A 17,511-nucleotide genomic window follows, 5' to 3' on the forward strand; every position below is an offset into this window, starting at 1 on the left:
ATTATTATACAGCGGGCCACACCACGCGAGTTAACGCTTGTTAGGTGTACGGAGGAAACACACGACAAGTTATCATCTACCAGGAGGTAGTGCAGTCGATCAACTGTCTCCTTCCTGTGTATGCCGTGAGAATGATTCCAGGAATTAGTCGTTGACGGGATTCCCACTGCAGGTTACTCTGACGCTAAGTACGCCTGGAATGTAGGTTACACCTGTCTGCTCTAAACGTTATGAATTTAGACAGTGGCTCACCATTCGAGACTGTTTTGTAGGCTATTATCTTATCGCTAAAAATAAAGACTTACAATGTACTCTTTAATTCATTGCAGCACATTAATTTCTACCCCAAAAATCATGATCATGTATTCATTTTCTAATACACGTACTTCCCCTATTCCCCCACAGACAAGTTTGTGTTAACAAGGCACAGTCGAAGCAAGTGGCGTGGATTCAGTTCAGCTGTTGTCACTAGAGGTAGTGGACGTGAGGTTAGTTATTTAAGTGCAGAAAACATTTCTCAGCTTTACTAAATGTTAATAATGCACCTTTAAATTCATATAATTCGTTCTCTTTTTCTTTTCATAATATCATCAATTCACGATCATTGACAAGTTTACTCAACATAAACAATATTGTACGTGTATACGTATGATTAAAAGTGACCTGATAGATTGTGAGGATGTTCTTGTAGAACGAAACATGTATTTTTATAGAAATGTATAATAATTTCGTGTGGCTATTTCTAGCCGAGTGCAGCCCGTGTAAGGCAGACCCTCCGATGAGGGTGGGCGGCATCTGACATTAGTAGGTAACTGCGTGTTGTTGTGGTTGAGCATAGTGTTGTGTGTGGTGTGTGAGTTACAGGGATGTTGAGGACAGCACAAACATCCAGCCCCCGGGCCACTGGAATTAACCAATTAAGATTAAAATCACTGACCCGGCCAGAAATTGAACCCGGGACCCTCTGAATCGAAGGCCAGTACGCTGACCATTCAGCTATCGAGTCGGACTATAGGAATGCGATAGAGTTCGATGTCTTATATTTCGTGCTTCGACAGAGAAGAAATCTTAAAAAATGTCATTTTGTGACTGTCGTTGAGTCAAGGTTCTTTTCATCGATTGCGCTCCAGTTCACAATCAATAGGTGGAAATACAAACATAGTGATACATATGTTACAGAAAACTATTCCTTTGTTCCTGAACTATAGACATCAAGATAAAGTAACCTTCGTCTTTATTTTTAACTCCACCGAGCTCGATAGCTGCAGTCGCTTAAGTGCGGCCAGTATCCAGTAATCGGGAGATAGTGGGTTAGAGCCCCACTGTCGGCAGCCCTGAAGATGGTTTTCCGTGGTTTCCTATTTTCACACCAGGCAAATGCCGGGGCTGTACCTTAATTAAGGCCACGGCCGCTTCCTTCCAATTCCTAGGCCTTTCCTATTCCTTCGTCGCCATAAAACCTATCTGTGTCGGTGCGACGTAAAACAAAGAGCAAAAAATATATTTTTTTAACTGCTTTCCTTTGCGTTTTGAGAGTCCGGAATGACAGTTCAGAGGACAAGAAATTGTTGGCGAAAATGCTATATTTACAATGAACTAGCTCTTATGCTCATAATTTATTTATTAATTTCAACACTGCACCTTAAACATATCGTCATTACATAAATTCATAATTATTTCTGATTATTTGCGGAATTTCGAATTTCAGATGAACATTTCTTCGTGCAGTTTCTTGGTCTGAATTCATTTGTAGGATTGCACGCCACTGATCGTGCTTGCTTGTATTCAGAAAGTTTGATGTTCTCCAATGTACCTGAAACACAATTAAAGAGTAATTGGTATTATTTAATTATTTGAAGTAGTTAAAAGTCGTGAGCGACAGAAACTCCACACACCCATGATACCTACAGGAAACAAACAACAATTAGATCCGGTTGCTCAAAGGGAAGACAAGAACGGCCATGATAATTACAAAAACATTCATTTCATTGAATAAATTAGACGGCACAGATAGAATTTTGCCAGACCTATATGAAAAGGTGCATAGAAGAACAGTCGTTTGTGCTATAAATGCAAGTGTACATAGAAACATATACCGGGTATCTCGCCTAAAAGACGGCATGCGGATTTTCTCTGGTGATTTGGAAGATGTTTTCAATCTCGTTCTTGTAAGGTGCAGGTAGACATCCCCAAAAAGAACTGCTCATCGGATACGTCATGTGATATCCTATGAAATGAAATGGCACATGGCTTTTAGTGCCGGGAGTGTCCGAGGACAAGTTCGGCTCGCCAAGTGCAGGTCTTTTGATTTGACACCCGTAGATGACCTGCGCGTCGGGATGAAGATGAAATGATGATGAAGACGACACATACACCCAGCCCCCGTGCCAGCGAAATTAACCAATTAAGGTTAAAATTCCCGACCCTGCCGAGAATCGAACCCGGGACCCCTGTGACCAAAGGCCAGCACGCTAACCACTTAGCCATGGAGCCGGACATATCCTATGACAACGGTAAACGTCCTTTTGTTTCTCACTGCAAATAAAATGTATCTACGAGGGTTTTATAACTAAGATCCGATCGCATGTCGAAATGCTCACGCGCGCTGTGCAGTCTTAAGATCAATGTGTATAGTTCGGTGTGGGCAGTTGAAATTTTTCAGTTAGTTGGTCGTGTGTGAAATAAGGTCTGTGATTCGAATTTTTACAGGAAGGAACGTGCACATTCATCGGCATACTGTACAGAATAAGCGACGTAGCTTATTGCCATCTGGAGTTTTGTTTTTGCATGAAAATGCACGACCCGATTCTGCTGTTAAAACTCAAGAGTTAATCCGATCTTTTGGATGGGAGCAAATTGACCACCCACCGTACAGCCTGGACCTTATGCTGAGTGATTGTCTTCTGTTCCGATACCTGAAGCAGTTCCTCGCCGGTCAGCGGTTTCACACCGACGAAGGAGTGAAAAGAGTAGTTGAATATTGACTTCAGTCACAAGCGGCAGAGTTCTACAATGAGGGGAGCACGTGCCCCGGGCGGCAGATTTCAGGGGGCGGCAAAATTTGAAAAGTATTTTAAAAAGAATAGTAAGTTATTTCATCATCATCATCATCTGTTTACCCTCCAGGTTCGGTTTTTCCCTCGGACTTAGCGAGGGATCCCACCTCTACCGCCTCAAGGGCAGTGTCCTGGAGCTTCAGACTCTTGGTCGGGGGATACAACTGGGGAGGATGACCAGTACCTCGCCCATGCTGCCTTACCTGCTATGCTGAACAGGGGCCTTGTGGAGGGATGGGAAGATTGGAAGGGATAGGCAAGGAAGAGGGAAGGAAGCGGCCGTGGCCTTAAGTTAGGTACCATCCCGGCATTCGCCTGGAGGAGAAGTGGGAAACCACGGAAAACCACTTCCAGGATGGCTGAGGTGGGAATCGAACCCATCTCTACTCAGTTGACCTCCCGAGGCTGAGTGGACCCCGTTCCAGCCCTCGTACCACTTTTCAAATTTCGTGGCAGAGCCGGGAATCGAACCCGGGCCTCCGGGGGTGGCAGCTAATCACGCTAACCACTACACCACAGAGGCGGACAGTAAGTTATTTCATTTTTTAAATAATAATACCACAATTAATATTGTTTAATTTTATTTAATTTTGTTTCCCAATCCATCAACTTTATTACACTGAGACTGTATACCAAGTTATTTTCTTCATTATAAGACACGACACAAGAATTAACGTAATTCAGGGTCTATAGTGAGTCTTATACTGTTATGACTACTACTGATATGAATAATTAGTAGCCTGAGCGCTAGGCAGAGGGGTCGGGCTCGAAAACAGTCTGACCTTCACGCTATGCGCGAGCATCTCATCTATCTCACCCCCTTTCTGCTTCCAATAAACAGTAAACTAAACAGACGCCTGCAGTCATCGTTGTCGTTATCGAGGGCTACACATGTAGCCTGCGTACACAGTTGTCTGCGTGTGTTGATACGAACCGACAGTTGTTTTATTTTATTTGCATTTAGTATTTAGTTATTAGTGTGCGGAGTGTTGATTAGTTATTCGTGTTACCGTTTATCAGCGTTTGGAAAACGGAATTGTTCAGTACAATTTTAGCTGCGTTTTTACCAATTTCCAAATTATGGATGGCAGAAAACGACTCAGTGGAGCCGAGTATAGAAAACTTGCCAAAGAAAAAAGGAAGAAAGAAAGCGATGTGCTGTCACAAACTCCAAAATTAGAAGCATTTTTTAAAAAACCTAATGTTAATGAAGATGATGGCTCAAAAGAAAAATCAGGTAAGTAAATATTTTTTATTTCAATAATTAAATTATAGCACATTAGGGAAGAGATGAATTAATTGTGCCTTATCGGACTTTACGACAATTTTTTAATACTTCATTTTGTAATATATCATATTACTGGTTTAATTTTAATCCCGGCTTTTAATATTTTAGATGACGTTGAAGCTGGAGAGGAAGGCACGCAACATGTCGAACTTTGCAAGAAACTCAGTTCTACTGGTGAAGCGAATGAAGATGAATTATTATCTCGTCCAGACCCTACAACTGGTCTTCAAGAAACGTCCGAGTTTTCCTTTGATTTTAGGGATCCTGGTTCATGGCCGCAGAGTTTTTCAGATTCTGAAAGCTGTCACATAACAAAAATGAGCTTTGAAAATCTGATCGAGCCAAATTTAAGTAATAGCAGCAGAGAAGGACGTTACTTTACCAAAGATTGGTTGTATAAAGTTCTAAAAATTGGAGGAAAAGTAAAGAGATCATGGTTAGGCTATAGCGAAAGTAAGAAAGCTCTAAATTGTGTTCAAATCAAGTGCTTTCATTAGCTAAAGAAAACGGACTTACTAAATGGAGAAAACTCAGTGAAAAATTGCCCGAACATGAAAATTCATCCAACCACAAACTTTGCTTTTGTTCGTGGAAAGCTATAATCTTGTTTAGGAAAGGGAAGTATTGATCCAGAACTCCAAAACCAGATCCATCAAGAAGAGTCTCACTGGAAGGCGGTATTGCGCTCTATTATCGATGCTATTCTATTCCTAGCAAAGCAAGGGAGTCCATTCCGAGGAACTAAAGAAGACTGTGTTTTCAGCGACCCATCCAGTGGAAATTTTTTGAACATAGTAGAACTTATATCGCATTACAATGTCCCTCTTCTACAACAGATTGAGCGGCATAAGAAAGGGCAATCTCGTATTTCCCACATAAAATACAAGATAAGTTCCTAGAAATTATTGTCAATAACATAAGGCAAAAGATAATACAAGACATTTTGGATGCGAAATACTATTCCTTAATATTTGACTGCACTCCGGATATCAGCCACAGTGAGCAAATGACTCAAGTAGTTCGTTACGCCAAAACAAATACATCCAAGGTAGAAGAACGTTTTATTGATTCTTTCCCAGTTAGTGACAAAACAGGTGGAGGTCTTAGCCAAGAAATCCTAAAAAATTAGACAAAGATGGACTAAACTTACAGAACTGTAGAGGCCAATCCTACGACAATGGGACAAATATGGCCGGAAAGTGTAAAGGAGTTCAGTCCAGACTACTTCAGGAGAACGAGCTAGCATATTTTGTCCCATGTGTTGTTCACTCCCTCAATTTAGTTGCTGCTAATGCGGCCAGTGATAATATTGAGGCTCAGAATTTTTTCGGAACTTTGAACAGTATGTATTCTTTCTTTGCGGCTTCAACTTCACGCTGGGAAGTTCTCCGAAAATATGTGCCACTGACATTGAAACCTGAAAGCAATACAAGATGGTCTGCAAGATTAGATGCGGTGGAACCTGTGTATAAACAGTACGGTAAAGTTGTGCAGGCTCTAGGGGATCTTAGAAACCATGATCTCTCAACACCTCACGCTAAGAGTGAGGCCATTCCCCTTTTAAAAATATTCGGAAACTTGAATTCATCGTTTTCAATTTTTTTTTCATGCTTTGTCCAAAAAGATCAATGGGAGACACGAGAGAAACCTCCCAGTAGGGTGTATTTGCATGCGATATTGTTATACATCCGGGTGTCTCCTGGGCAACGGACTAGGACTCTTCCTAGACGGCTGATTCTCTCACACCAGAAGTAACAGAAATAATGTCAATGAGTTTTTGCAAAGAAAAGATGTAACAGTAGATTTGGCTGCCCGGAAACTTCAAGGTCTTTTAACACTCTTGAAGTCTTGCAGAGAGTTTGCTCCATTTGAGGCCAGTACTGAGGGTAGATTATTAGCAAACACGAGTGATCTACCATCTGAGTTCTCAGAAAAAAGAAAAATGCCTGATGAGCTGTGTGGCAAAGAAGCTCGGAAAAGTACTGAGAATGTGTTCCAATAAGTATGTTAGAGGTTATTGACCTGATGATTACGGAACTCAGTGACAGGTTTAAGGCTTTGAACAACATAAACAGCATTTTTGAACGGAGTTCGAATTAAAGAAATGCAAGTAAAAGATCTTAAAATGAAAGCAGAAGAATTGGCAAATAGGTACACTGCTGATCTCAACACTGAGAATTTAAATTTGAAATAGAAAGTTTCAAGCACCATGCTTTATCAGTTGACGAAAATTTAAAGGAACCACATCAAGAGAAATGTTAAGTCTTATTTATAAAAATAAACTAGAGGAAGGCTACCCTAACATCACTACTGCACTGAGAATTTTTCTCACGTTGCCAGTTACAGTTTCATCTGGAGAACGAAGTTTTCGAAAACTCAAAATCATCAAAAACTACATGAGAAATACAATGGGACAGGAGAGACTGTCTATTCTAAGTATAATATCAACTGAACACAAACGAGCATCCCTTATCAACTTTGAAGACATTATCATTACATTTTCAGCTAAGAAAGCTCGAAGAATTCAATTTTGAGGTACAATACATAAGAAATGTTTGCGTAGTTTCAATTTAGTTACACTACAAACAAAGTACTTGTATTAGTCATGTGTAAGTGTATTAATATAAGTGTTTTTCAATACAAGTATGTATTAATATGTATAAGTGTATTAATGTAAGTGCTTTTCATAAATAAAACTTCTTAATAGTATACATATGGTGTGTAATTTCAACGGCCACATTTAAAAAGCTTAGGAAGGTGTTATATTTCAGAGGTAGGGGAAGGGGGAGGAGGGGAAACGGGGGAAGGGGAGCGGCAAACTTATCTTTGCCCCCCCCCCCTCTGACACTGCTAGTTCCGGCCCTGTGGACAGCTATAACAAATGTTTAAACAAACATGGTAACTATGCAGAACAGGGCCTCTCAAAAGCCCAAAATCTCACGCGTGCAAACAGCGGCGCAGAGTTCCTGTGGACAGTGCATCGGCTCGGACCAACGCTTCGTCTCGGGGCTACTCGGCTAAGCTCGGCTCAACTCGGCTCAACTTAGCTCGGACTTGGAGCGCTACGGAGCAAGTGGGGAAGAGGGAGACAGGGGGCGCGAGCGAGACAGGCGTGGGGAAAGAGAGAGACAGCGCTATTTCTCCAAATCGAGGAGTGGGGGTCTGCACTCCGGTCAGCCAAGCGAAGTTGTCTTTTGCACCGTGCACATGCACCCTGAGAGGTCTTGATATAGAATAATAGCTTAATGTGAAAAGAGAATATAATAAAAATGTTTTGGGCAATATCAGTTTTACTTTCATTTCTATTAAAAACGTTCAAGGACATTTATTGACTGTGATAGCACAAGAAGAATAGTTAGCATTTCCTGTCGCGGCTGAGTGATAAAATGAAATAGCGTATGGCTTTTAGTGCCGGGAGTGTCCGAGGACAAGTTCGGCTCGCCAGATGCAGGTCTTTCGATTTGACACCCGTAGGTGACCTGCGCGTCGTGATGAGGATGAAATGATGATGAAGACGACACATACACCCAGCCCCCGTGCCAGGGAAATTAACCAATTAAGGTTAAAATTCCCGACCCTGCCGGGAATCGAACCCGGGACCCCTGTGACCAAAGGCCAGCACGCTAACCATTTAGCTGTATGACAGCAATGTGGAGGCAGCGAACCAGGGAAGCTGTACCATTACTGTCAATAAACATCCTTAAACGGAGTATCGTACTAGACTAATTGGGCACATAAAATTACACTTTTAGCAACATTTAGTTGGCAGCGAGAATCTAAACGCCGTATTCCTTTGACACCGAACGTCGTATGACGTACAGAATGAGCTCTCATTTAACAAAAGGGAATTGAAAATTAATGACAATATCTTCTGAAACACCAGAGAGAAATCTGCCGACTCTAGGTGAGGCACCCGGAATTTGTTTCTTAAATTATTTCTGACTTCATGATAATAATTATACTACGACCAGAGTTTTCCGGTGTGGTGAATTTTTGAGAGAGGACCTAATAAAAACTTGTCGTATCTTCATTGTTATTAAAAATAAGATTTTTGAGATTACGGTTGCAAGATGAACAACGTATTCCACGCCAATTCACAGCAACATTAGGGTACTTACAAAGTCGGTTTTCATACAAACATGTTTCCTCTTTTTTCTCAAATGAGAAGTGAACAAGAAATGTGTTTTTAAAGTCCACTCCTCTTAGTAATGCTGTCAGCAATCCTGTAATTCATTGCTGGGTACGAGGTATGGAACATATAGTTGGAGCAACATCTCCATAACTGTAACAATAATGAATGAACAACAATGACAATACATTAGATTGTTTTTAAAAGGGTGAATGACCGCAAATTAATTGTATACATTTCTGTTTAACATATTTACCCTTTCACGCTTATCAGTTCTCAGCTATAAAAGTCACCGGCCCTCGTGAGGAAGTGAGTGTAGCTCGATGGAACCAGAAGGTCAGAACTGGAAGTAACACCAGAGGCTGATTACGAATATCTCCTATACTAAAATACCCTCCACTTCTCATATCAAGTATACCTTCAGACGTGTCACCTTGAGTGACAAGATGACAAACCACGAAAGTAGTTAGGGGTACGTAATTGTAATTCACTCCTCTACCAGTCTCTGGTCCCCTTGCCCTGGTCTGATTGTTGGCGTTCCGCAAGCACGCAAACCTCAGAGAAGGAATGGGTGTTATATATACATTTTACTCAAGGAAGGAAAAAGTAGAGCCCATAAAGCAGGAAAGGTTCACAAATTATTGTAAGGAAAGAGATTGGTATATGCGTTCTCTATGTAATAAAAACCAAACCAAACCAAACCAAACCAAACCAAACCAAACCTCATGACACTATAGCCCTGGAAGGGCCTTGGCCTACCAAGTGACCGCTGCTCAGCCAGAATGCCTGCAGATAACGATGTGACGTGTGGTCAGCACGACGAATCCTCTCGCCCGTTATTCTTGGCTTTCTAGACCGGGGCCGCTATCTCACCGTCAGATATCTCCTCAATTCTAATCACGTAGGCTGAGTGGACCTCGAACCAGCCCTCAGATCCAGGTAAAAATCCCTGACCTGGCCGGGAATCGAACCTGGGGCCTCTGGGTAAGAGGCAGACCAGCTGCCCCTATACCACAGCGGCGGCTTCTCTATGTAATAACTAACAAATATTTTTCTTGTCTATTCAAATGTTACCGTAACTCTAAAGTTGTACTCATCAGTTGGTAAACCATATTTTATTCTCTCCGTACTTTTGATGAAAGGAAGTTTTCAAACAAACTGAGATTATTTTTGATTACCAACGAAATTAAGACCAACAATATTCGCATTTTGTGGTTAATTTTCCTTTTATTTATATTTGCCTGTAACTTTTTAGATTATTAGATTATGTCGTAGCATTGCGATAAGAAAAGCTATCGTTATTCTACTCATGATGTTTTCATGAAAATGGTTTAAATTTCCTTTGTGTTTCATTTTACTTCATTTTATTTAAATTTATTTATATGTATATAAACAAAGTGTACGGAAAACTGCAAATTGTCATTACTAGTGTCCATATGTACCTAAGATTTAATGTACTGTTCGAAACTCATTGCTACACCTCATCTCTTATCAAATATATGTATTTCATGCCTTACTTTCCATTATTTTCTTTTCGTATGTCAGATGCTTCAACTGATGTCAATTTAAGACTAGAGTTATTTCTTTGTAGATACTCATTTTTAATTTTTTGATGTTTCTGTATTTCTACTTGTAATTATTTTTAGATACTATTTTAGCTCATAAGTCCACTTCAAACTTAAAAAGCATCAATGCACTGTAAATTCCGATTGCTGCTTTAAATCTTAATGTTGTGGATTTTTATTTTTAGATATTTTCCTCCTGACATTTGTTATTTATGACAATTAATCAATAGTAACTAAGCCACCTGTAATTGGAGAAACATCTCTGATGGTGTTATGAAATAAATAAATACATAAAAATAAATAAATAAATAAATAAATAAATAAGTAAATAAATAAATGTTTGATACCTAGGCCTACAGTTGGTAACGTTATGCGGAAAAGGAAATGTTAGGTTGGTACCACCACACGAGCAAGTAAATTCCTCACTCTCCTGATAGTTTAGATTAAGGTCCCTCCCAGGGAACAACGAGGCAAATTTTATAAGAGAAGCACAAAACGTATCTCTGGAAACAAGAGCGTATATACAGGCCACTCCGAGCTCACCTGGCTCACAGCTGTCTAATTCAGTATCACTTCACTCACAAACTCTTTGCTCTGCTACTTGTTTATTCCTGGAACTCTCAGGTTAAGATGAGTTTTCCAGTAATTAAACTCAGTTGACTGAGAGCTAATATTTCTGCTTTAACGCTTCATGTAATGTGTTCAACCTTCCTCCCATTATATCTTGAAACATTAGAGAAAATAAAAGGTTAAAATGTAAACGCAGGTTTCCCTAGTCCACTTTTCTTCCGAGCAGGGGTTGCCATACGTCCCAAAAAAATCAACTTTGTGTGTCAAGAAAAGCATTCCCCCAGATACCTGTAAGAGCGATTTTAAAATCCGTTTTTAGAGCTTGCTGTGAATAATCAAATATAGTGTGACAGAATTTTATATTCTGTTCATCACTATAGAAAAGCAAAATACCGGACAAAAAATACCATTTGGCTAGTTTTGATAGGGGAGGAATTATATGGAGACAAAATTAAGCGGGCTGATGCAAAATAGGTTCCCTACTTTGAATTGTCCAAATCTCGCATTAAACTTTCAGAACGGTGGTACTTAAATTAGCTGAAGCAGTGCTAATATGGAGATAATATTTCCCTCATTCACACTGAGTGGTCCGATAAGTGCCATAGGTTAAAAGTATCATCAAATACAGTAATGATATTATTACAGTATAACATAAAAACTTCGTTGTAGTGAATTTTATGACTAGTTTCTACATAATAATAATCTGCTTGTAGTCGCTTAAGTGCGGCCAGTATCCAGTATTCGGGAGACAGTAGGTTCGAACCCCACTGTCGGCAGCCCTGAAAATGGTTTTCTGTGGTTTCCCATTTTCACACCAGGCAAATGCTGGGGCTGTACCTTAATTAAGGCCACGGCCGCTTCCTTCCCACTCCTAGCCCTTTCCTATCCCATCGTCGCCATAAGACCTACCTGTGTCGGTGCGACGTAGAGCAACGAGCAAAAAAAAAAATAATAATCTACTGGTACGTATAAGATGTCAGAAACATATGAGTGGCATGTTAAATCATGTAAAAAGAGTATTTTCTTTATATTTGTACATAGTCTATTATTTATCCCTCTTAACTCTATCCAACACCAATCCAGGAAATATGTACACTGAAATGTGGTACTGTATTAGGTTGCCTTGGAATATTCTTCCAGTACCCGCAGCACGTTAATTGTTTCTCAACATTGCCTGTGCATTCTGATAATTTCTTTTGATACTTCCAGAGCGCATGTTCCTTTCGGAATATCGCTGCAAAATTATATGTTCAAGGTTAGCGATTAGAATATCGTACTTACAACACGCCCATTGTGACAGCTTTGCAATAATGACTGTTTCACAAATTCCTGCAATTACTTCACACACGAAATAACTTCGAATCTGTCCACACGCAACACCTCGCCTGAGAGTCGAGGCGATAGAATACATCTATGATATCCCCGGTCTGTAGTAACACGAGACTAAAAGGGGTAGCTCTATGAGCTCTCAGGCTGGGAGCATAATTTAGTGACCACGGAGCCCTTAGTCGAGTGTGATATTGATTCCACTTACTTGTGCCAGTCTCCTTATTTTCGTCCTTTCTTTCCGACACTCATTAGTTAACTCCTTCCTTTTCCCACCACAATGGTACTAGATTTACGACGCGTACAGAGTCTTTCATTTACACAGCCACCACAGCCCTTCTCTTTCTTTTGCTGATAATCCCATTCTACATGGGATTGACTCTCTTTTATTTCACCTCTAGTTAGTGTTAACAGAGGATGGTAGATCAGTTGCATTTCTTCTCAAAACAATAATTACAATCGCCTTAATTTGGCTTGTTTCCTATATATTTTTAATGTTCATCCAAAGCCTAAAATTTGAAAATACAACGCAAAGTGCGCAGACACACTTTCATAGTCTGCTTCGAAAATTAATTAACTCCAAATTTTGTTAAGATATATAAAAAAGGCAATAGAGCCCGACTCTTTGACTGAATGGTCAGCGTTGAGGCCTTCGGTTCAGAGAGACCCGGGTTCGATTCCTGGCCGGGTCGTGGACTTTAATCGCGACTGGTTAATTCTTCTGGCTCGGGTACTGGGTATTTTAGTTTGTCCCAACACTTCCATGTTTATATTCAGACAACATACAACACTACCAACCACCACAGAAACACACAATAGTGATTGGCGTCAGGAAGGCCATCCAGCCATAAAACAGGGCTAAATCCACATACGCGACGCAGTTCGCACCCGCGACCCCACAAGTGTGGGAAAAGCGGTAAAATAATACGAAGAAGAAGATAAACATAACGGAATAGCACTCAATTTCCGACTGAGCTCCTTTACTTCTTTAATGCTATAAAAAGTATTTGATATGTTTGCTTGGATTGATTTGTTCAATAAAATATAACGTTTGTGTCAGAGTCTATGACAGAAATGTCACAAGTTAGCAACCACATCAGAATTCGATTCAATATATTTTTGTCATCTGATTGCCAACACTCACACACATATTTGTTGGACTTGCAAGTGAAGTTACAGTTAACTTACCCTTAACCACATACATTTTACCACATACTAATTATATAAAACTGATTGAAACAAGAAGTACTGAGAATTACAAAATAACAGTAATATTAAGGACAAAGATTAAGAAAAATATCTAATATATAACTACCTACATTGGAATGATTTAAAAACAATGTTATGCATTTTTACTTCCTACAATGATAGGCTGCCTAAATCTGACAAAAGTACATCATAACATTTATATACTGAATGTACGTTTTATCATGAAAATTTTCTGGAATTAATCCTTCTCGTATGCAGTACTATAGAGGTGACTTATAACAATCTGGACGGAGTATTTAATGGCCAAGGCGGTTTATTCACAGTACAGATTCTTGGGAATGCCCACACTTTTGAAAACGCAGCTAAGAATTTTGATATGGTTCCTGTTGCTCCGACGAAAAGTCTTACAACCCTTATACAGGAGATGGTATATGATTCTTTGAAGTAACTGATGGTTGGTTCATACATGTCTCGCTTCTCCGCTTCTACCTCTGTTGGGTGGATGGAATCGACTCCACGTCTAACGGTGGTGTCCAGAATATATGCAAAGTCCTTTCCTCGGTCAAGTGCGATTATATCTATTCTCCGGTTGCTTCCTCGATCAGAAACACAAAGCTCCTCTTCATGTACCTCGTAACCTTTCAGGGAGAATGTTGCTGCAATTCTAGATCTTATTGTGTTGTGCCTAACATCCCTAAAGAAGTCCGCCCGTGGAAATGAACCAAGAACATTAGCTAGGGGTTAGAGTCACTGCAATGTCTGCAGCGGACTCCATCCCGACTACGTCCAGGGAGGGCCGTACAAGAACCATGTTAACTACCTTACAGCAACACAAGCAAATGCAAAAGAAGTAAAAGTACTAATAATAAAAATATTGCATAAATTCAACTAATCTTTGCAGTACCGAAGGAAATGCTTACTGCATATAATAGTCTTGGCTGTTATTCTTGGCTTTCTGGACCAGGGCCACTATCTCACCGTCAGATGGCTCCACAATTCTAATCACTTAGTCTGTGTGGACCTCGAACCAGCCCTCAGGTCCAGGTAAAAATCCCTGATCTGACTGGGAATCGAAGCCGGGGCCTCCGGGTAAGAGGCAGGCACGCTACCCCTACACCACGGGGCTGGCTTTCAACAATACCGCTGGAATATATTCATCTTGTGGTAGGCCTACGATGTGCGAAAGAGGATGAAGACATCTGAGAGAGTAATTTATAGTCCAGGGCAGTTTTAAAACAAATATGTTTCTTAAAGCCTTCAATTGCTTTCATCTACAATAAAAAATGTTCAGGTCTTCGAAATTTGGGTGTACAGAAGGATGTTAAAAATTCCTTGGACAGAACAAATTATCAAAGCATTCGCCTTAGAATGGGTGCGCATAAAAAAATATTCTTTTCCACAGAATTAGCAGAATTAGTAGAATTTACGAGGTCATACCACGTGAATGGTATACAAAGGTTTATAGTTCTTGGAAATATAAATGGATACAGCCGAGAGAAAGGACGCCTACACGATGCAAGATTCTTATAAGATCAGCGATTATTCTCGACTTACATCAAGTCCAAGGCAGATAATCCTGTAGGCTAGGTACAGACTGCGGAGTCCTGGGCTCCTGAGCACAAGTTCGTGGTCTAATGACGGATTATTGCAACAAATTTAAAGTGGATGTGGTACATTTTGGCACAAGTATTTTATTTGGCACGTATTGCCATAAAACACAGGATAAACTGACGTAATGCCTATTAAAATGTAATGTACGCATAAAAACCTACGGACTGGTATTTCCCCCTGATTCCTTTAAGCATAGAATATAACAGATTTCTTCTTGTTGCACCTCTCAAATTTGCATTGGTTAGGCTCCCTGTGTCAGGACTGTACATATGAATAGGAAAAACCCTCCTTAAGTTGCAATTGTGTTTTTGTCCCAACAGGCATGATACATTTCTGTCCAGTGGTAGCCTGCATATATAACAGCAATTATTCTCACTCATGAGATGAGTGCAGTTTGCGTTACTGGGTTGAATTAATACTTTTTTAAACGTCGAATCTTTATGGCTGCACCTCCATCATATAACTGTTAGTTCTATTTGCTATCATCCTTGGAGGTCCCGATTGGATTCCCGGTACGCCAGAGATTTAATATTTGCAGGAAGACTGATTTGCAGTTAAAGTGGCATGCATAGCTCAACTCCAGTCAGAGTGTGCCTGAAAAACTACGCCACCTTGAAGAACATGACAAGAAATCCATTTTGTGACACTGTAATAAAATGACGTATGGTTTTTAGCGCCGGGAGTATCCGAGGACATGTTCGGCTCGCCAGGTGCAGGTCTCTTTATTTGACGACCGTAGGCGACCTGCGCGTCGTGATGAGGATGAAATGATGATGAAGGCAACACATATACCCAGCCTCCGTGCCAGAGAATTTAACCAATGATGGTTGAAATTCCCGACACTGGCGGGAATCGAACCCGGGATCGCCGTGGCCAAACGCCAGCACGCTAACCATTCAGCCATGTAGCCGGACGTGATACTGTGGACCAGAAGTTTATAGGTTGTTTGTGAAATAACCAATAGGCTTACATAAAATCCAATAAGACAAACATTTTCCTCGTTTCATTTTAAGTTAGGTCATATAGGTTTTATTTTCGAATGTATATTTAATATACTTTTTCATTTTTTCACTATTACTTCTTGATATAAATATGTTACTACCAGCAGCTAATAAGTTCCAAGTACTTTTTGTCATATTTTGTACTTTTTTAAACTGTGGATTTGATACATTTTAGATTCAAGTTCCACAAATATCCGGTACAATTTTTTGGGAGTGATGACCGTGTAACGGACATAATGCAATGTCTCAGTTACAGAGAAATGATATTGATACAGCTATGCGGAGAGAGTTGCAGAAGTGCCAGGGGTTTCCAAATGGTCGCAGTGCTTTATAAAATCTTTTCACAGACCGCACTACAGGCTTGGTGACACTTAATGCTTACTACGTATTATGTACTCCCTAGGTATTAAAAAAGAACATCGTTTAATTTTCTCCTTACGGGCCAAAAATAAGAGACGATCAAAACGTTTCCGTCCGACGGCTGTACAGTCCTGAATCGGGATTCCAATCATACAAAATCGCCATGATCATTGTGGCACTCATCCCACCGACGCACCAGGTTGAAGATCCCCGTGTCCTGCTGCGCGAAGAAGTCCGTAACCGCCCGCTGCACGTCCTCGTCCGACAGGAAGCGTCGACCCTTCAAGGCCTTTTTGAGAGAACCGAAGGAGTGATAATCGCATTGGGAGTGTACCGGGCGGTACACCTCCACGCCGCTAATTCAAATATTGCGCCAGTTGAAACCTCTCTACAGGAGAAACTCTGAAATTTAAAATCTGTATTAAATCAAAGGTTTCTCGGAAGATGTCTCTACTGTAAATTTTGAAGTGTTCTGAACTATGTCTATTTCGATTTGTATTTGTTTGCTCTGTAGCATGAAGTGTGGACATTCTCTTCTAGATGGCACTACTTAAGAACTATAACTATGCACCCTAGTGCCAAGTGAAGGAACTGTTTTTTGAAGAAATTTGCTATTCATAAGTTTGTTCTTTGTTAAATTTCTTTCATTCATTCTTTGGGTTGGCAGTATAACCCTTATCTTTCCGCCAGTTTTGAATTTGACCAATCAGTAATTTCTGTAATTAATCTTCCACCAATCCTAGATTTCTTCTTCAGTTTTGACTTGTAATCTTTAGCCGACCAATAAAAGTTTATGGGCGGGTTGTTATCATTCATGAAAGGTCTCGAATGTTCCACTAGGGTATATAAACTGCTGATTTTCTTGTCTCGAGGCCACTTCAGTAACATCTTTCGCAGTGTGTGAACATATATAGCAGGGGGCGGAAGCGCCTCTTTCTCCAAGCAGCAGTTCATCTACAAGGTAATGGCCTGTTAACATCTTCATTTCTTGCTAGCTCAGCAGTTTAACTTTCGGGGAGGGTTCTATACCTTTAGTATGTAAACTACCCTTTTAAAATGTAAATTCCTTTCTGTCTATCTATAAATTACAAATTTGCAAAGCGGGGATAGAGAGTGCTTCACCCTCTCGAACCCCCCTTCATTTTGAATTTGAGGTGACTATGTTTTCCTAACTGTTTTTCTCTTCCTTCGTTAAGTCTTAAACTTATTTTGCCTACTAGTCACCTCCATAGTATGGGATTAGCCCCTGTATAACTGGCCGAGTGCCACCTAGGTTTTAAGAAGTTTCACGTAGGAGTGCAAGCTACGCCTCCAGTCAATTTGGTTTGTTGGGCCATTTAATTAACCCAGTGTTTGTTTTCTTCATGTGAAGGCCCTGTAGGTTGGGTACAAGATA

At 40.3% G+C, this 17,511-nt stretch overlaps 1 protein-coding gene across 1 annotated transcript in view; it reads right to left on the bottom strand.

Moving 5' to 3' along the window:
- Positions 1-1,614: 1,614 nt before the first annotated feature.
- The window catches only part of LOC136875627 (phospholipase A1), a 79,026-nt gene continuing 63,129 nt past the window's right edge, over positions 1,615-17,511 (bottom strand). Inside the window, exon 10 of the mRNA XM_067149168.2 lies at positions 1,615-1,813. Within this exon, the coding sequence (XP_067005269.2) occupies positions 1,674-1,813 (140 nt within the window). The 3' untranslated portion in view covers positions 1,615-1,673. The remainder of the gene's footprint in view (positions 1,814-17,511) is intronic.

Source organism: Anabrus simplex, chromosome 6, assembly GCF_040414725.1.
Source record: "Anabrus simplex isolate iqAnaSimp1 chromosome 6, ASM4041472v1, whole genome shotgun sequence".
Classification (NCBI taxonomy): domain Eukaryota; kingdom Metazoa; phylum Arthropoda; class Insecta; order Orthoptera; family Tettigoniidae; genus Anabrus; species Anabrus simplex.